Source organism: Scatophagus argus, chromosome 14 (assembly GCF_020382885.2).
Source record: "Scatophagus argus isolate fScaArg1 chromosome 14, fScaArg1.pri, whole genome shotgun sequence".
NCBI lineage: Eukaryota > Metazoa > Chordata > Actinopteri > Scatophagidae > Scatophagus > Scatophagus argus.
In genome coordinates, this window is record NC_058506.1 from 22,744,281 (window position 1) to 22,761,401 (window position 17,121).

General features: G+C 48.4%; 2 protein-coding genes across 14 annotated transcripts in view; one reads left to right on the forward strand and one right to left on the reverse strand.

Moving 5' to 3' along the window:
- The first annotated feature begins 850 nt into the window (after positions 1-850).
- On the forward strand, positions 851-8,729 carry nipal4 (NIPA like domain containing 4). 3 transcript variants are annotated; one of them, XM_046411325.1, is made up of 10 exons: positions 851-1,345; positions 2,710-2,814; positions 4,079-4,228; positions 4,800-4,856; positions 5,469-5,559; positions 5,725-5,885; positions 6,001-6,168; positions 6,413-6,474; positions 6,565-6,777; positions 7,372-8,729. In XM_046411325.1, exons 1-10 carry the CDS (start codon positions 1,306-1,308, stop codon positions 7,576-7,578), a joined length of 1,254 nt encoding a protein of 417 aa, XP_046267281.1. In that variant the 5' UTR covers positions 851-1,305; the 3' UTR covers positions 7,579-8,729. The 3 variants fall into 3 exon arrangements, with proteins under 3 accessions (XP_046267281.1, XP_046267279.1, XP_046267280.1); XM_046411323.1 differs by having other exon boundaries at positions 881-1,345; positions 6,395-6,474; XM_046411324.1 differs by having other exon boundaries at positions 890-1,345; positions 4,091-4,228; positions 6,395-6,474.
- Positions 8,730-9,586: 857 nt separating this feature from the next.
- Positions 9,587-17,121, reverse strand: part of LOC124070703 (glutamate receptor 1-like) — a 46,986-nt gene continuing 39,451 nt past the window's right edge. For 4 of the 11 annotated variants that reach the window (XM_046410841.1, XM_046410846.1, XM_046410848.1 and 1 more), the window contains exon 18: positions 16,092-16,406. In XM_046410841.1, coding sequence (XP_046266797.1) covers positions 16,191-16,406 — 216 coding nt within the window. In that variant the 3' untranslated portion in view covers positions 16,092-16,190. Of the gene's footprint in view, positions 9,781-9,973; positions 10,287-16,090; positions 16,407-17,121 lie in introns of those variants that run through there. The other 7 variants (XM_046410843.1, XM_046410844.1, XR_006845231.1 and 4 more) reach the window with 7 other exon arrangements.

The following is a 17,121-nucleotide window of genomic DNA, read 5'->3' on the forward strand; positions in this document are numbered from 1 at the left end:
AGTCGGGATTTCCGACCCAGATCTCTCCAAGTTCCGAGTGTAATTGAACGCAGCAGAAGCAGCAGCGTAGTTCCGCACTGTTTTGTTTCATATAATCACAGCGGTTATTACAAAGCCAGCTTACTTATTTTCCTCTCCAGCTTCCGGCAGCTCACAAAGAGAAAGTTAATGCTGTGTAATGCATCTGTTTTTCAGAGCTTTTAAAAAGCGCAGTGCTGCTCCTGCCTGTATTGATAGTAGAGGCAACGATGCTGCTGCTAGCACATCAGAGACAGCAGCTAGCATAACTGCTACTTTAGCATCAGCAAGCGCTGCTTCTCCTGTACCTTCCCCAACAAGTGCTGCCCTGAAGCAGCCTGCTCAGCTGCCTGATGACTTAAATCACCACCTCAGCCAACACTGGGTAGTTACCCAAAGCGTACATTTGGTACAACATTAAGATCATTTAATCCTGCCTGGTACTGCACACGACCAGGGCAAAGCAGGAGCTTAGTCTTCAGGTGGGACACCCAGGTTGGACAGGTCTGGAGGTAGAGGCCTGACAAAGTGCAGTCCACTTCTCCCGGTTGGGGTTGGAGACATAGCTAACAACCCAATTCAATGAAGAAAACACAGTTAGAATAAACACAGGGGGAACAAAGTGCTGGAGGATGACGTTCTTCACATTTCTGAGTGCCCCCTCATATGCCTGCCTAGAACCGGCCCTGTTCCAGTGACAGAACACAAATAACCCAAATATGACCCATACGCATTATGTATAGATGCTTTATAGTTTATCTCTATATAGAGAGATAGAACCCAGTTTTGTTTGTTTGTTTCAGTTTCGTTGTTTTTGCTTTATCTTGCTTCATTTGTATCATTACTGTCCAACACTGAAACTTTGAGAGGTGTCTCTTTGTGTATGTCCGTTAATGGGTGCTTTATGTCGCTCATCATGTCCGCCATCTTTCCTCTTCTGGTTCTTGTGTTTGTGCCGCTGGGCGGGAAAGGTGATACACCTGCAGTGTGTCACGGCTCGGCCCGGCGGGGCGGGGTCAGCTGGTCTCCGGTTACCTCCTCCGCCTCGCTGTGTGCTCAGTCAACGTTGTCCCTCACCTCGGATCACCTGTCACCTGTGAAGAGGAGCGCGCATCGTTCCAGTGTGAACGCTTGTTGTCGGACTGTTTTCTGTGGGCACAATGTGCCGGCACGAACGCGTCTTGTTCGGTTTGTAGACATTTTGAGGGTTTTTTCCGACAAGGAGACACCGAGTTGCCATTTCGGGCGTCGTGTTTGTGTGGATTGTTTCCTCAACAAAGCGACACGATGCGAGATGTTCAGCTGAAGAATGAGACGTGCAGCAACGGTAAGAACTACTTTTCTCAGATAGCAACAAGCCGGGACGGTTTGTGTTGTGCCGCCGGTGAGAACAGCAGCACCAACCGGCAGGAGGCCCGCGGGTTCAGTCTTTCAGGTCGGCTTCTTGTAGCACGGCAGCACCCAGACTGGATTTAAACGAGAAAGTCCTCCTCTTGTGTTTTGCTGTTTGTCCATCCAGACGGCTGATGTAGACGTGTCCGTTTACCTGTCCCGCTCCGCTCTGATGGACGGAACTTACCTGGACATCAGAAGTGCGCACCTAAATTGAATTTCCCCTGTGATTGGCTCCAAGTGACGTCTTTACACCAAACGTGTTGGAAACGATGAGGAAATTAGTGAGAAATGTGTACTTGTAAAGTACAGCACTTAGTGTTCGCATTTTAAAATGCGTCATAATCACAGAACGTCCATGTTTGATTGGCCTTAAAGCTGCTGTTCAAGCACCTGAAGAGGAGCTCAAACTGCTGCTCTCAGTGTTGTTGTGGCCTTTAGGCCTCAGTGTTGACTCTGTCAATACTCCTCATGTTACTCCAGCCAGCACAGTCGTCAAACCAGTATTACACAAGCCTCCACCAGTCTGAAACTGGTTCACAGAGGGCAGAAACGCAGACCCTGGGCCTAAAGCTGGACCTCGTTTTAACATGGGACTGGTCCGCTGGTTTTAGAGTCCAGTTCTGCCTCTTTGGTTGTTGTTTAATGTTCAGTCAGACAAATACTGCAGGTTTACAGCAGTGATACTTCACAAACAACAACACTCTTGTCAGGCTGTTTCAGTAATCTTTATTTGTCCTGTACAGTGTGAGCAGAGAAGTCGCAGGTTCTGGTCAACTGCCCACAAACCCGTCTGGGCCAATCAGGAGCAGCGCTCAGCTGTCAGTCACCACCTTTCAGCCCTCTTTTATAGCATCAAATAACTCTGCATCAAAAAATGAACAATTGAACAAACATAAATGTGATAAGAAGGACTTAAAATAACAAAAACCATCTTTGGGGCAAATTTATTTGATGTGTATTTTCAGTTTTTAGTTTGCTAACGTGTAGGGGGAGGAGCTTATGAGCGGTACTGCAGCCAGCCACCAGGGGGCGCCCAGATGTTTGGGCTTCATGTTGTCCGTGTTTATGTACAGTCAATGTGGTGAATATGCTAACCATCAACATGTTAGCATTATGCTAACAGAGCGAGCATTGCTGACTTCCAGTGCTGCTACCTGGTGGTGATTCGCCTGAACTGTCTCCCATCCTCGACTCTGTTAAACAGGAAACAGTTTGTGAAAGCTAATGGTTCTGACGGGTTCTGACGGGTTCTGACGGGTTCTGCCGGGTTCTGACTGGTTCTGCTGCTGTCTGCAGGCTCTGCGGTCAGACTGTGGTGTGGCTCCCAGTCTGCAGTGTGTTTGTTCACCGGAGATCAAACGGTGTTCTACACACACCAGGACAACAACACCCAGACAGCAGGTACACACGCACGCACGCAAACACACGCACGCACAAATGCACACACATGCACCACACACACATACACATGCACACACTCTGTGTGTAAAGAGTCTTGTTTATTATGGGATGTTTGAGGGTGTTTTAGTCTTCATTTTACTGTTTTCTTTGGCTCAGTTTTCACAACAGAATTTCGGTCGCTGAAACTCTTTAACAGAAAACACAGCACACCCAGTCAGTCAGCTGGAAACGTTGCAGTGTGTTGAACGCAGTGGATGCTCGAGGCTGAACGCAGCCTGAAGCGTTCAGGTTACTGTAGCAGAAGATGCTTTGGAACAACAAGGTGCATTTCAGATAGTTGATTCTGTGTTTAAAAAGCTGAGACGGAGAGAATAACATCATGATGTGTTTGAGTTTGAGCTTTAAGTCGTAGACAACAGAATCCTGTAACCTGAGAGGAAAACGTCTTCGTACTTCCTCAGTACTCGCAGAGCAGGAAGAAGAACAAATTGTTCTGTACTTCAGTAGGATCTGAACTGAAACAATGAGGCTGACGTTACTGCAGTACTTTACTGTTCGTGCAGACGCAGTAGCAGGAATCTTTGTGGTGGCGACACTGAAGTCACATGACTGTGATGTGGTTTGTTTATCTGTCACTGGACATCACCACGACAACAAGCTGCACCTGAAAACAGTCTTGGAAAAGACGCACAAATGTTGGGTTTGCACTCGGTTTCAGTGGAAGAGCGTTTAACTGAGCGCTAATCCTACTCCCACCTGCACTGGATGTGAATACTGTATACTGCACATGGAAATACTGCACATTTTCACATTTTTAATTTTATTATTTTTATGAGCTTTTTATTTTACAATATTTAATTTTTACTTACCTATTTTTTGTTAGCAGGGACATAAAGAATTTCACTGCACATTGTACCGTGTGTGATTGTGTGTGTGACAAATAAACCTAACGTTTGCATTCACAAAGCAATAAAATCATTATTACAGGTTAGATTTTCTTATTCTGTCTTTAAGTGCAAAGTGAGGTACAATTTAAAGTAGAAAGTCAAAATTAATTGAAAAATGGGATTTTTAAATTTTGTGCCTCATTGTTTTTTTTGCTGAAAGATTCGTAAGACGTCCCACACGCGCACAGTGACAAGATCTCTGATTGGTCAGCTGTTGGTGAAAGAGCTGAGTTGGTGCGTGATGAGCCACATGTTCACATCCACCGGACAGCTACGCAGTCTGAGTGTCCTGTTATGTCCACACACACTGACTGCAGGTTTGTCTCCAGGTCTGCAGACCAGCGGCACCTACAACCTGTGGCTCGGCCTCACGCTCGCGCTGCTCTCCGCCCTCCTCATTGGTGGGAGTGTCATCCTGAAGAAGAAAGCTCTCCTCCGATTGGCCAGCAACGGTCACACCAGAGCAGGTGGGCAGAGCAGGAGTGTGTTTGGTCGGTTTGTCTCATCTTTTATTGTTGGTGCTTTCAGGGACACACTGAGTGACTCAGTAAAATAAATCAAACTCAGACAGAAATGAACAGTGGACAGAATGAAAGGATGATGTGCTTTTCACACATGTAAAGACTGAAAAGACTTCAGCCTCTGCAGGTCGACTCTGGACGATGTAAATGCCTTGAAGTCCCTGAAGTGGTCACATGATTGGTTTTTGGCGGTGCGAACAGCCTGCAGATAAAGACTGTTTGGGCAGTTTGATTCCAGCTTGTTATGAAACTCGTGTTCAAATAAAGAGCCGCTCAGCAAACCACTTTTTACAGTTTAATGTTTTACTGGGAGAGCAGCCGCAGGAAACGAAACCTAATCAGCTGTGGACGCTCGTAACTGTTTGTTTTTGTTTGTTGTCTCAAGATCAAACCTGAAAACCACGTGATCATATTTATTACCTGTTTTATTCAGTTCACATCCCAAGGATTTTTCTTAACCTGATGGTGCAGACGCCACTTAATAAAATAATTAAAGTATTCTATTCTGTGTGTGTAGGTGATGGAGGTCACGGCTACCTGAAGGACTGGCTCTGGTGGGGAGGCTTGTTGACCAGTAAGTGTTTCGTTCAGTTCACACCTGAGTGTATAAAACTATGGGAAATTATTTTGTTTGCTTTGAATCAGGTGAGAATCAGGTGTGTCTTAGACTCACAGGGCTAATTAGCCTGCTTAGCCTAGCTTAGCACAAAGACTGGAAGCAGGGCTGCTTGCTTGCTCGGCTTCTTCAGAAGACACAGCAGCAGCTATTCAGTGGTCAGTTTGTAAATCCAGATGCAACTACAGCTGGATGATATCACACAGAGTATTTTTCCTTATGGATCCATATTGATGTTCATCACCACAAATGATCTGCTGCCAGTTTGAGGAGACTGTTGATGATGACTGAAACCAGAAGGATCATCAGTTAAATGCGATGTGAATATGAGCGCCGAGCCTCGTCCTGCAGTACCTCCTCCTCACCACAGGATGGCGATGAGTCAGCGACATATTTCAGGTTTTATTCAGTGTTTCCCGCCTGACCGCAGACAGCGTTGACTTGTGTCAACAGCTCGTCTCTCGGTACGTCCAGTCTTTGTGCTGAGTCGGGCCAAACCCACCTCGACCTGTAAAACTGATCACGTGACTGTGGGGAACGTTAACGATGCTGTTCTCACCGTCTCTGCAGTGGGAGCAGGAGAGGCCTGTAACTTCGCCGCCTACATGTTCGCTCCGGCCACGCTGGTGACTCCACTGGGCGCTCTGAGCGTCCTCATCAGGTAGCCGTAGTTCTCACACTTCACCTTCAGCCTCAGTCTAGCTGCACTATTTCAGCCACGAAGTGTCGGAAAAGCTAAACATCACGCGGATGCTTTTTCTTCAGCAGTTTTCATTTCTGGTTGGGCTTCATGTAGAAATTAATTCAGCGTTTGTGTGACTTTCAGTGCAGTTCTGTCCTCCCACCTGCTGGGGGAGGTGTTGAACGTGGTGGGGAAGCTCGGCTGCGTGCTGTGCTTGTTGGGAAGCATCCTGCTGGTGATCCACGCCCCACAGGAACAGGAAGTGACATCACTACAGGACATGACCCACAAGTTGCTGGAGCCTGGTGAGAAGCGGGCGATAAAGAATCCACAGACTGTGTAGTTCTGTTTCCATTTCCAGTGCTAACTGTGTGTGCGTGTGTGCGTGTGCGTGTGTGTGCATGCGTGTGTGTGCTGCAGGTTTCCTGGTGTACATGTTGGCCGTGTTGGTTCTGTGTGCGGTTCTCGTCTTGTATTTCTCTCCTCGGGTCGGTCGCACCAACATCCTGGTGTACATCAGCATCTGCTCGCTGCTCGGCGCCTTCACCGTGTCCTCTGTGAAGGGCCTCGCCATCGCCATCAGCACCGGTGAGACTCTCAGCCCCATGTTTTCATAAACAAACACCTGGCATAGGAGAGGACGAGCGTAAAGCTTTTGTAAAGTCTCCTGCCGCTGCAGGCTACGTTAGCCGCTGCAGGCTACGTTAGCCGCTGCAGGCGCAGCACAGTCTGTGAGCCGTGATCCAGCTGCAGTGAGGGAGCAGGATGTGTCCATAAACCAGATGTTGTGTCCTCTCCTTCTCTCTCTGTTCAGTCCTCTATGATATTTCAGTGCTCGCGAACCCTCTCACCTGGATCCTGCTGCTCACTCTCGTCGTCTCCATAGTAACACAGGTGAGCTGTCCGGTCCTTCCTCACACCTGTCTAAGGACATTCCTGAGCGCATTAAGTTGCAGCTGCTCACGCTCAGGTGTTTCCTCACAGGTGAACTACCTGAACAAGTCTCTGGACACCTTCAACACCCTGCTGGTCTACCCCATCTACTACGTCCTCTTCACCTCCGTGGTTCTGTCCACCTCCACCATCCTGTTCCAGGAGTGGAGGAGCATGGAGGCGGTGGACGTGGTCACGACGCTGGGAGCCTTCCTGGTCATCGTGGTGGGCGTGGCCATGCTCCACCTCTTCAGAGAGCTGCAGGTTGGTGTGTGAGGCTGAATGAGCTCGTGTTAGCACTGAAGGTGCGCTTGTGAATTTCTTCCTTCTTCAAAGGAAACCTGCAGAGCTTTCTACATGTGTGTCGGGGAAGCTGTTCCTCAGTCTGGTGGTCCTGCTCAGCCTCCTGCCTGAGGGGAGAGGGGCAAACAGTTTGTGTGGGGGAGGGGGTGGGGTCCTTCATGATGCAGGAGGTCCTTTTCCTGCACCTGGAGGTGTAAATGTCCGTGGTTGTGGACAGGCTGCGTCCCACAGTCTTCTGTGCAGCTTTCACCACCGCATTAATCATGAATACAATCAGTGGATTGATCATGTAAATAACCAAGTAAACCAAGTTTCAGCTGCGGTTCATGTTATGACAAAGTTAAACTTCCATTGTTTTGTTAAACTCCTAAACTTTTGACCCTCGAGGTCCCCAGAGGACGAACCTGCTGACTGATCTCTGCTGACTTCCTCTCTGGCGCCACCATGTGGTTGTGTCTGGATGAGCGTGTGGTTTCAGGTCCAGCAGGCTGTTAGAGCCGCTGCTGACTGTCAGCATCACGTGGGCCTGATAAAAACTGCCTCCATGTCCTGCAGGTGACGCTGAAGGAGCTGACCAATCAGCTGTCTCAGCCGCTGGAGAGGGAGGGGCTCGCAGAGGACGTCTCATCCAACGGACGAGCGGAAGGAGAAGACGGAAGGAGGAGTAGAAAAGAGGACAAATGCGGCCTGATGGACAACATGGTGATAGAGAGTCTTCCTCCCATGAGGGACGAGGGGCCGAGAGTCTTCATCATCAGCTGAAGAGGAGCTTCATCACTTCCTGCGTCTCAAACAGATGACATCACTACAACATCAGAAACGCCTTAACAGCATCCAGGAGGCACAAGCTGCTCCGAGTGTCACCGTCAGTCAGCTGAGCGAACGCTGAACAAACGCTGAACAAACGCTCTCATTTCTGACTCTTTGGTTTACACTTTAAAGGTCCAGTCTGCACTCTTACTGTCTGCAAATCAGGAAAAACAAAAGCAGCAGACAGCAGTGTCACCTGACACACACACACACTCATACACTCACACTCTCACAGTCTCACACACACACACTCTGTCTCACACACTCTGTCACTGTGTCCTCTGTGTGAGTGTGTAGTTTTGTGCAGCTGATTTGTCTTCTCCTGTGTGTTACCCACTGATGAGCGAGCGGCAGTCAACCCGTCAGACAGGAAGCTGAAGTGAGATGGGAAAGTCATCAGAGTGAGACGTCTGCTCCCGTCAGTGGATGTTTGTGTGATTTTAAACCCTCGCACGTCGGTTGTTGCTCTTCTGGTCTGTCAGTCAGACTACACGAGCTGAGCAGCATTCGGTGTGGAGTAGGTGGTGTTTCTGCACTCGCTCCACCCTGACCAGGTGTGTTCACACTGAATGATGTTCTGTGTGTGTCTGCCGCTGACGACTCGTCTGTCAATGAAGCTCAGACGCTCGCGCTGATCTTACGCTTCAAACTGCCGCTTAACCGGTTAGCTTAGCTTAGCACAAAGACTGGAGACGGGGAGGCGGCAGGCCCGGCTCAGTCCAAAGGGACCAGAATCCACCAGCAGCTCGTGGGAAGCCTCGTTACCTGAACATGCTGTTCATGACCTGCAGGTGTCAGTAGAGCTGAATGTTTCATGGCGGGTTGCTAACGCTAACCCGCAGACGGCTCTGCTGGATGTTAAAAATGATGGTTTCCGTCCGCAGGTGTGCAGGCTAACATCTGCTGCAGTCGTGTTTTCGTCTCCTGCGTCTGTTTCCAGTCTTTATGCTAAGCTAAGTGGCTGCAGGCTGTGGAGACAAACTCTCCTCTGACCTCACAAAGTGACGTTCACTGACTTGTAGTTTGTTCTGGTAAAGCATTCCTGTCAGTTTTCAAATCTTTATATTTGTAATGTCTGTTTCAATAAAGCCTGCTGGCCAACAGTTTGTTTTTCATTCTTCTGTTTTGATAAATAACGTCTTCAGTATCACTCGTTTGGTTTTCTTTTCTCTGCGGTTCAAAAATAACGACATCCCCGAGCGAGAAGACGAAACAGAAGAAGAAAGACTTTCAGTTTAGATTTAAAGCCGGATTCACTTTGGTCCACACTCGGATATTTTAGCTCAGTGACCCTCTGACTGAACAGTTTAAACCCTAAAAAGTAAAAACTGTGCGAGTTTACTCTCAATACGAGAGCCAACGCAGAGAAATACAACTCAGGTTACCAGCTCTGAAGCTCCTCTTCTTCTCTGGTTGTTGACCAGCTGTGATCCTCACTCGCTGCTGCTCCAGTGAGGAAAGTCCTCACAGAGCAGAGACCACGACCAGTGAGGTGTTTGTGAGGAGCCTCAGAGGACCAAATATCCAGCAGCAGAATCACTAGGAGACAGACAGAGAGAGAGACAGACAGGCAGGCAGAGAGAGACAGACAGGACACGTTTCTTGTATGTTGCTTCTTCTCTGACTCTGCTGCTGCACTCGAGCTTGAATTGCAAATGAGGGCGACGTTCAGCAGCCTGAGCTGATCAAACCTGCGGTCAGTGAACGCCACATCTGAGCTCATTAACTACACAGGTACTCAGATGAGGCAAAGTTTACTTCCCTCACTGTAGGACAAATGAGCTCCACCGCAGCAGGAGCAAACCACTGATGAATGAAATTTAGAACTTCCTGCTGGGGGTCCACTTCTGTCCGTTCCCCAAATGTCCACTTGGTGTCGCTGTGACACCAGACAGGACAGTCTGGGCTCCTTCCAGCAGTCACACTGCACTTACAAAACATCAGACGCACAGCAGCTCCTGAAGCTTGAAATGATCCACTCGTCTTCACCTCCCGCTGAGAGCTAGCGGGCGTTCAGGTCTACAGGAACGTGTGTTTTTACCTGGACTCACCTGGACATTCAGCAGGCTGTTGGTGACGAATCCCAGCTTCCCAGCAGTCGACAGGAAGAGCCACAAACACCCACTACAGCACCAAGTCTGGATTCATCCGCCACTGAAAATAGTCAATTCAATTCAATTCAGTTCAGTTTTATTTAAAGTCACTTTACAGGTGTGTAAACAACACACTCACCTACAGCAGAGCATCAGAGAGGAACAGGTCCCAGCAAATCCCCACACTCAGGAAGTGAGGCAGTTTTCTCCTGCTCTCCTTTGTGAGCAGGAAGTAGTAGCAGTATTTAAGACAGTACTGCCTACTGTCTTAAATACTGCTGGGATTCACTTGTATTAATACACCATCATGTATTTGTTGTACTTTGATAGATTGTAACCAAAGTTACCAGTTAAATGTCACTGAGTAAAGAAGAAGAATAACATGTAGCTCAAAGGAAATTCACAGGTTATGTACAAGTACCTCACTGCTGTGCTTACTAGCACAGTACTTCGTTGAATGTACTGAGTTACTGTCCCTCGCCGTCCTGCTTCCTCCGCCTTCAGCCTGCGGTCTGATCGCAGCTCTATCAGCTGCTGCTCATAGCGACCCTTCGCTCTGACGACTCGCTGCAACCAAAAGACATAATCACATTCCGCACACTTTAATTCCCTGACAGCCAATCAGCTGGGCTCCTCTGTCCAGCCGCCATGTTTGATGGTCATTCTAAAGCCCGTAATCCTGTCGGAGCGGCTGCCTCACACACAGACTGCAGATCGGTCCTCCTTCTTATGCAACAGGCTTCAAAACGTGTTCCTCCAGCCGTCAGCGCGTCGCCTGATGGGGTCAATGCGAGTGTGATGACGGCTGATTTCTGCTGCCACACTGAAGGTCACGTGCTGGAGAAACTCGCCGTGGTCCTCGTCCTCTTAACGTGAACTTTTGTTAGCTGTGGCAGATAAAGAGTGCAGTCCAATCAGAGCAAACTCCTTCATCAGGTCACCATGTTAACGTTTGGTTTCACCCAGTCAGCAGAGTAAAATGTTCGCTTCGTTTCTGCGGACCAAACTTAACGTCGCGTCACGTTTCTGGCACTAAAAACGCTCGGTCAGGAAGAGCTTGGCCTTTCGTCACCACACGCGCCTGGAAAATCTCCCGTCTCGTTCATAAAGGGTCTGGGGCCAAATATGAGGACTTCAGCACAAACGACACCAGCCGAGTTTGGAGACAAACCAGTGAAGGTCAGAGGTCCACGTTTCCAGACGGGAACAGGATGAACGGCGAGTCCTGAAGGTGAGACAACGCTGAACACAGACTGAAACGTGTTCACTGAACTCTTTCCTTTGTCCTTCTGTCTTCTGCGTCCTCGTCGTCAGATTCGGGACAAAGAGGAGTTGAGGTAAACCTACTGTCACAGCGACAGCGTCTGCTTGTCTTCTGTGATTTCACACCGGCAGGAGACTAAAGGGAGGAGGCCACTTTGGCTCCATTTTCAGCTGCGTGTCCGCCCATGTAAAAACCGCCGGGAGGCTTTCAGGGGTTTTGATTTGAGCTGCTATTTCCCCAGCAGGCGGAAAACACAGATCCTGGACTGAGAGGGTGTAATGTGTCTATAAGCCTACTTTATGTGACGGGGATTCAGCCGGTGGTGGAGGGAAGAGCAGTTTCTCCAGGCTGTGCTGTGAAGACCCACCTTCCATTAATCAGATTCCCTCAGATCTCTGTGCTCCAACCTGGGGCTGTTGACCGGAGGGGAGGACTGGGAGATAAAGTGATTACAAAGATATTATTATCTTTATTCAACTGATTTCTCTGTCGATACCAACAGAGTCACATAACTCTGAGAACATTAAACAGAAAAATCCATTGATCCATTAGGTTGTTCTGTTTTCTTGCTGTCAGGAAATCCTAGAAAAACCCCGAGCACCCGCCTGAGCCAATCAGGAGCAGCGCTCAGCTGTCAATCACGACCTTTCAGCCCCTTTTGAGGCATCAGATAACTAAATGAAACCAAACCGAACAGAAAGATGAACACGAACAAACATGTGCATAACAAGAACGACCTAAAGTAACACAAACCATCTTTAGGAACAACTGATTTGATCACTTTTGAGTTTTTAGTTTGGCTTATGCCTCATCTACTAACATGGAGGGGGAGGGGCTTATGAGCTGTACTGCAGCCAGCCACCAGGGGGCGTCCACACTTTTACTGATTGTCTCGATGTACAGTCAACCCTCCTGACAGCTGAGTCATAATTTGTTTGTCTGAAACAAACGAATGTTTTAATGTCGTTTTTGTGTGTGAAGTGAATTGACTGAAGGGTTTCAGGAAGGTCAGGATGGTGAAACTGCAGCTCCACTGCAGGCCTTTCTGTCGGTTATCTGCATCACATGGTGACGGAGAGTTTTTAAAATCCACTTTTAAACATCAGCCCGTAAGGCGAGCTGAACGTCCAGGCTGCGAACTCAGACGGGCGTCGTCACTGTGGCAAAGACAGCAAAGGCCTGAAACTCTGATCACGATTTTATTTCTCTGTGATTTGGTCTCACACAAAAGATTTTTCTGGAAACACTTCAGCTAATTTCTCTTTATTTCTTGAAGAGCTGTCTGGTGTGTCGTCGGCAGCCCCTCTGGGAACCAGTCATCCTCCTCATCATCTCTGTTCTTCTGGAAGTTTCCACGAGGGCGAGCGGTGGAAGGTAATGGGCCACAAACTGCTAATCAGGGCCTTTCTGGGGCTAATTGTGGGCTTTGTTTCAGCTCCGTCTGTCTCCATCCTCCCTCCCAGCCGGGGGAGTAATGAGGCGTGAGGTGATCTGATGTCCCCCTCAGGACACCAAATATTCAATGAAAGGTCCTGGGAGCTCGGAAAAGCTGGAGCTAATGGAGAGAAACCAGGACAAAAAGACAGACGAGAGAGGGACAAAGACGGCGTGCGGGAGAGAGAAGAGTTACAGAGAGAAGAAATGAAGACGAGATGGATCGATAAAGCAAACAATTGAGAAGAAAAGAAAACGTGAAAGAGTCAGCAGGGACTGAGCTGATGGGAATCGAACAAACGTTCAGCGTGAAGCAAATCGTTGGGAAAAACCTCATGGAAACTGTGGAAACTTTACACAATAAATCTTCTTTTCCATTGTTTCCCACACGCCGAAATAACTTTTTAACAATCAGAAAGCTGCTCAGAGTTCACTCGCCGCACACTCACACTTTAACTTCACAGCAAAACAAGTTCATTTCTCAGGAGCAAAAGGTTCCTTTTGGCCCACCGGACGTTTTCTTATTATTTCGCGAAAATAAAATAAATAAAAGCACGTAGAAGTGAATAAAAAACTAATAATATTTCTGCTGATACTGACTTTACCACCGGAGTAAAAACCGTCTGTGAGGAGAAAACACGAGTCACAGAACTGGACGTTTTTAATCCAAGTTTTAATCTCCTTCCGACATGCGGTTTCCTGCCGACCTGGGAGGACTGTGGTCTCCCGAGGAGCTTCTGGCTGGCTTTCAGAAAACAAGTTCACATTCCTCCGACTCGGGTGCACTGATGGTGTTGATGTGTTGTGGTTTTCGTCAGTAATGTCCTCTGAAGTGCTGGCAGACTGAGTTTTCCAGCCTCTCTCGTCACATTATCATTTCAACGGCGTCAGATTCCTCTGATCTGCCTCAGTGTCTCCAGCCGGCCCACATTTTCCTGTCACATTTTGCTCATCAGAAAAGCTCCTGCTGTCTAATTTCATCAAACAGTGTTTTTATGTTTACAGTCACCTCAGAAACTTTTCTTTCAGAGCCTGACGTTTTCCTGAGAAACTTTTCCAGACGCCGCATCTCTCTGCTCTTCTGTACTCACAAAGTGCCATTTGTGCCGACTGGTCACAGCAGATAAGAGCAGATAATTAAAGTGGAGGGGGTGGTGCTATCGCAGGCCTTCATCTGGCAGAGCCGCGCTGCTCTTTAAACATGATTTTTACCATCAATGGACTTGAAATAAAGACCTCTTAATGCGTCTCATGTCGAGCTGGAAGTGGGAGATAAAATCTGATTTAACTTCTCGTCTTGTGTCGCCTCTCGTAAGGTTTGATAACACGACACGACACAAACTTGCCACAAAAGTGATTCAAAGACGAGGACCAGCTGCTGGGCGAGCAGGACTGGATCTCAACTCCAAGGACAGAGAAAAATGTTTTTCTACAAAACCTCCGAGCCTCATCGTCCTTATCACATGCATTTATTTTGAAATTCCCTTTGCATCTCTGCCCTCTCGAGAAAAACTCAGAAGCAACAAGTCGTTACGAGTTCAGGAAGCACAACAAACCCGAGCGAGCAGCCGGCTCGGCGACTGAGGCCGATGAAGGCTGATGAAGACGGCCGTACCGATCACGTCGAACCCTCCGGATGAGTACATGAACGTTACACGGAGGGAAAAAAACCCCACAAAAGTCGAGATAATGTCACAGGTTTTTATTAAACAGTTACTGACCTGAATGTAATCAACAAAAATCTAAATTATTACAAACTGATTGATCAAAGATAACAAACAAGTGTTGCTCTGCATGTTGTCATTCATATCATACAAATGTGAATGTTATCATTCCTGATTTTTGTTCAGTTTCAGAGTAGAAAAAGTTCGGGAAAACGCAGGGGGGAAACAAACGCGAGGCCGAACTCAACGCGGAGCAGCTGCGACGTGTTGCCTCGAGTGAACCGCAGAGTCACTGAACGCTGCTGAGTCGAAGGAGGAGTCATCCCAAAACAGGCTAACAGGCTAAGCGATGCAAACAGCAGGATGTCACGTTCTCAGCCGTCTGAGAGCAAAAACAAAATGCCTGAGGGCTTCTGTGCGTCCTCAGACAAAAGCCGGGTTCTGCATTACTCTAATGAGGTGATTCTGTCGTGACCTTTTGTGGACTGAGAGCAGAAACCTTTGGCTCTCCCCGTTTCCTGTCTTTATGCTAAGCTAAGCTAGGCTAAGCTAGCTGGCTGGAGTGTCGAGGTGCTTCAGACTTAACGTCTGATGTTACAAATGTGATCCAAGCTCGTCTCAACAGAGACGCTGTGTCGTGTTCAGGCTGGTGTTACCGTGGGGGTTAGAGGTCTTCACTGGTCCACTCGCTCCTGCTGAACCGAGACCTCAGCTGAGACTTGAGCCGATCCTACAGCAGGGCAGTAATGTGGAGTCTAACAGACATGTGAACGCATCAGCTCTGACTGTCACATTACAGTCACTCATCCCGAGCTGCTGGCTGGTTTCAGAGGCGTCGCTATCGGAACTGATGCTAAGCTAACACATGCTAAACCTCCAAACTGTTTGTTAAACTGTAAAGTCTCCACTGTTCCAATACAGAAAGTGTGTGTGTGTGTTAAAGGCACCTTTGATGGAGCTGAATAACAAAATTATCTGTTGAGTAATTACTGAAGTCAGTCAGAAGTCAGTCAGCTTGATACATTTTTGAGTAACTCATCTAAAGCCTGTCACTGCGGGAGGAAAATATTTTAGAATAATCTAAATGTTAATGAGGTCATCTTTGTCAGGTTTGATCCACAGACATTAAATTATCTTCTGCCCAACACCAAAGTGTTTCTTTGCTGCTGCAGGAGGTGAAAACAGAACTTTGGATTGGTTTAAATGAAGCGTATAAACGAGAGGTTGGTCGGCTGATGGATCATCACACTGTTCGGATCGGCTCAGACGGCTCAGACCTCTGAAGACCTCTAACAGCATCGCAACGTCTCCCGACAGAAGGAGGCGTTCACTGATCACCAGCACGTGTTTCTGTTTGCATGCTCAACTCAAACAAACGTGACGAAGCTTTCAGCGTTCTGAACAGGAGGAAGAGGAGGAGAAGAAGAAGAGCAGGTGTATTAAGTAAGAACTTTTAAAAAACGACCCCCCCCCCCTCAGGCTCCCCCTCCTGGGGTCCCTTATTGCAGAAGAGGAGGAGTTTATTTTAAGACAGCGCTCGTAGAAAAGGAGTTTGTTAAGCCCAGCAGCTCGTCTTGCAGGAGCTTGTTTCCCGTTTGTTTTCAGTTCAGGTGTTGTGTTCAGGTGCACTGTGTTCATCAGAGCTCTGTAGTATTTAGTCCAGTCATGGTGAACATGAACGCTCGTCCATCTGCCCGCCTGCCAAAACATTTTCCTTCCCCTTCCCTTCTTTCTGTCTCTTCTCATGTAATCCTTTGCTCCTCCCCCTCCGTGTTTATCAGCTTTCATCTACTCCCTCACCCTCCACCTTCAAATCCTCTCCTTCCTTTAATCTCCCCATCTTATTCTTTTCCTCCCTCTCTCTTTCTTTTCCTACTCTGTCCACTGCTCTCCTCCTGCCTTAAATATCCTCTCATTTTCTGTCTCATCTCTTCCTCCCTCCTCCCAGCATCTTCCACCTCTCATCTTCTTACCTCTCTTTTCCTTTGCTCTTCTTCCCCTCGTCTCCTCACTTCACTTTCTGACACACAGACAGGCAGACACACAGACAGGCAGGCAGGCAGGCAGATGGGCAGGAGCGTTCTGTCCAATCAGGAGGCTCAGTTTTGATCACATGCCCGTGGAGGCCAATCCCAGGCCGGCAGCTCTGCTCACACAGGGCAAACCTTGAGCTCCGACTTTTGGGAAATCGTGAGCCACCACGCGGCCGTTCTCGCCTCCGAGCCCTGATGCTGCTCCTCCTCCAAAACCGCCTGCCGCCGCACCTCCTCCTCCACCCACCATCCCTCCGAGGCTGGTGCTCATCATGGCAGCATCGATGAGCTCCTGCAAGACAGAAGAAGAAGAAAAGAAGACACGCTGCTGAAAATGCTCTGAGCTCAAGTGAATCAGTTTCTCGTCTGTCCTCCTTCTCAGTCATCATGTCAGCATCAAGTCCACGTCCGAAAGCTTTTCAGGGCGTCTCGACACAACGACCGACGTGAAGTCTGCCGCGGGAGCAGAACACAAAGTCAAACGTTCAGAGGAAGTGGGCGTCGGTGCAGCAGGCGAACGCTAACGAGGGTTTGTGTTTACTTCCTGTGAGACTCACGAGCTCTGGAGGTGCAGGTCGGTCTGATGGGTCCAGACGAGTCCGAGCTACGAGTCCGAGTCGGACTGCGATTTATGACACAACGTGACTGTGTTGAAGTTCGTTCTCGGACTCCATTAGGCTGACGGTTAAAATCCTGACTTTGTCTCATGTCATCAAACGCAAACGTAAGGACGAACCAGCGACGTGTGGAACACAGTGTGTGTGTGTGTGTGTGAGAGTGTGTGTGTGTCAGTAACAGCAGTCCTTCAGCAGCAGCTCGGTCTCTTTGTGCCTCCTCTCAGTGAAGCTAATGACGTGGGTCCAGAGTTAATATCCTGTCTCAGGCCTTGCAGGCTCCCTGGCTGTTTGCTGCCTGGCATCAACAGCCGTCACAGCAACTGGTACAAATAAATCCCAGGTTTGTTCGTTTACTGGAGCGGCTCTAACAGTCCTCCAGACAGCAGAGTC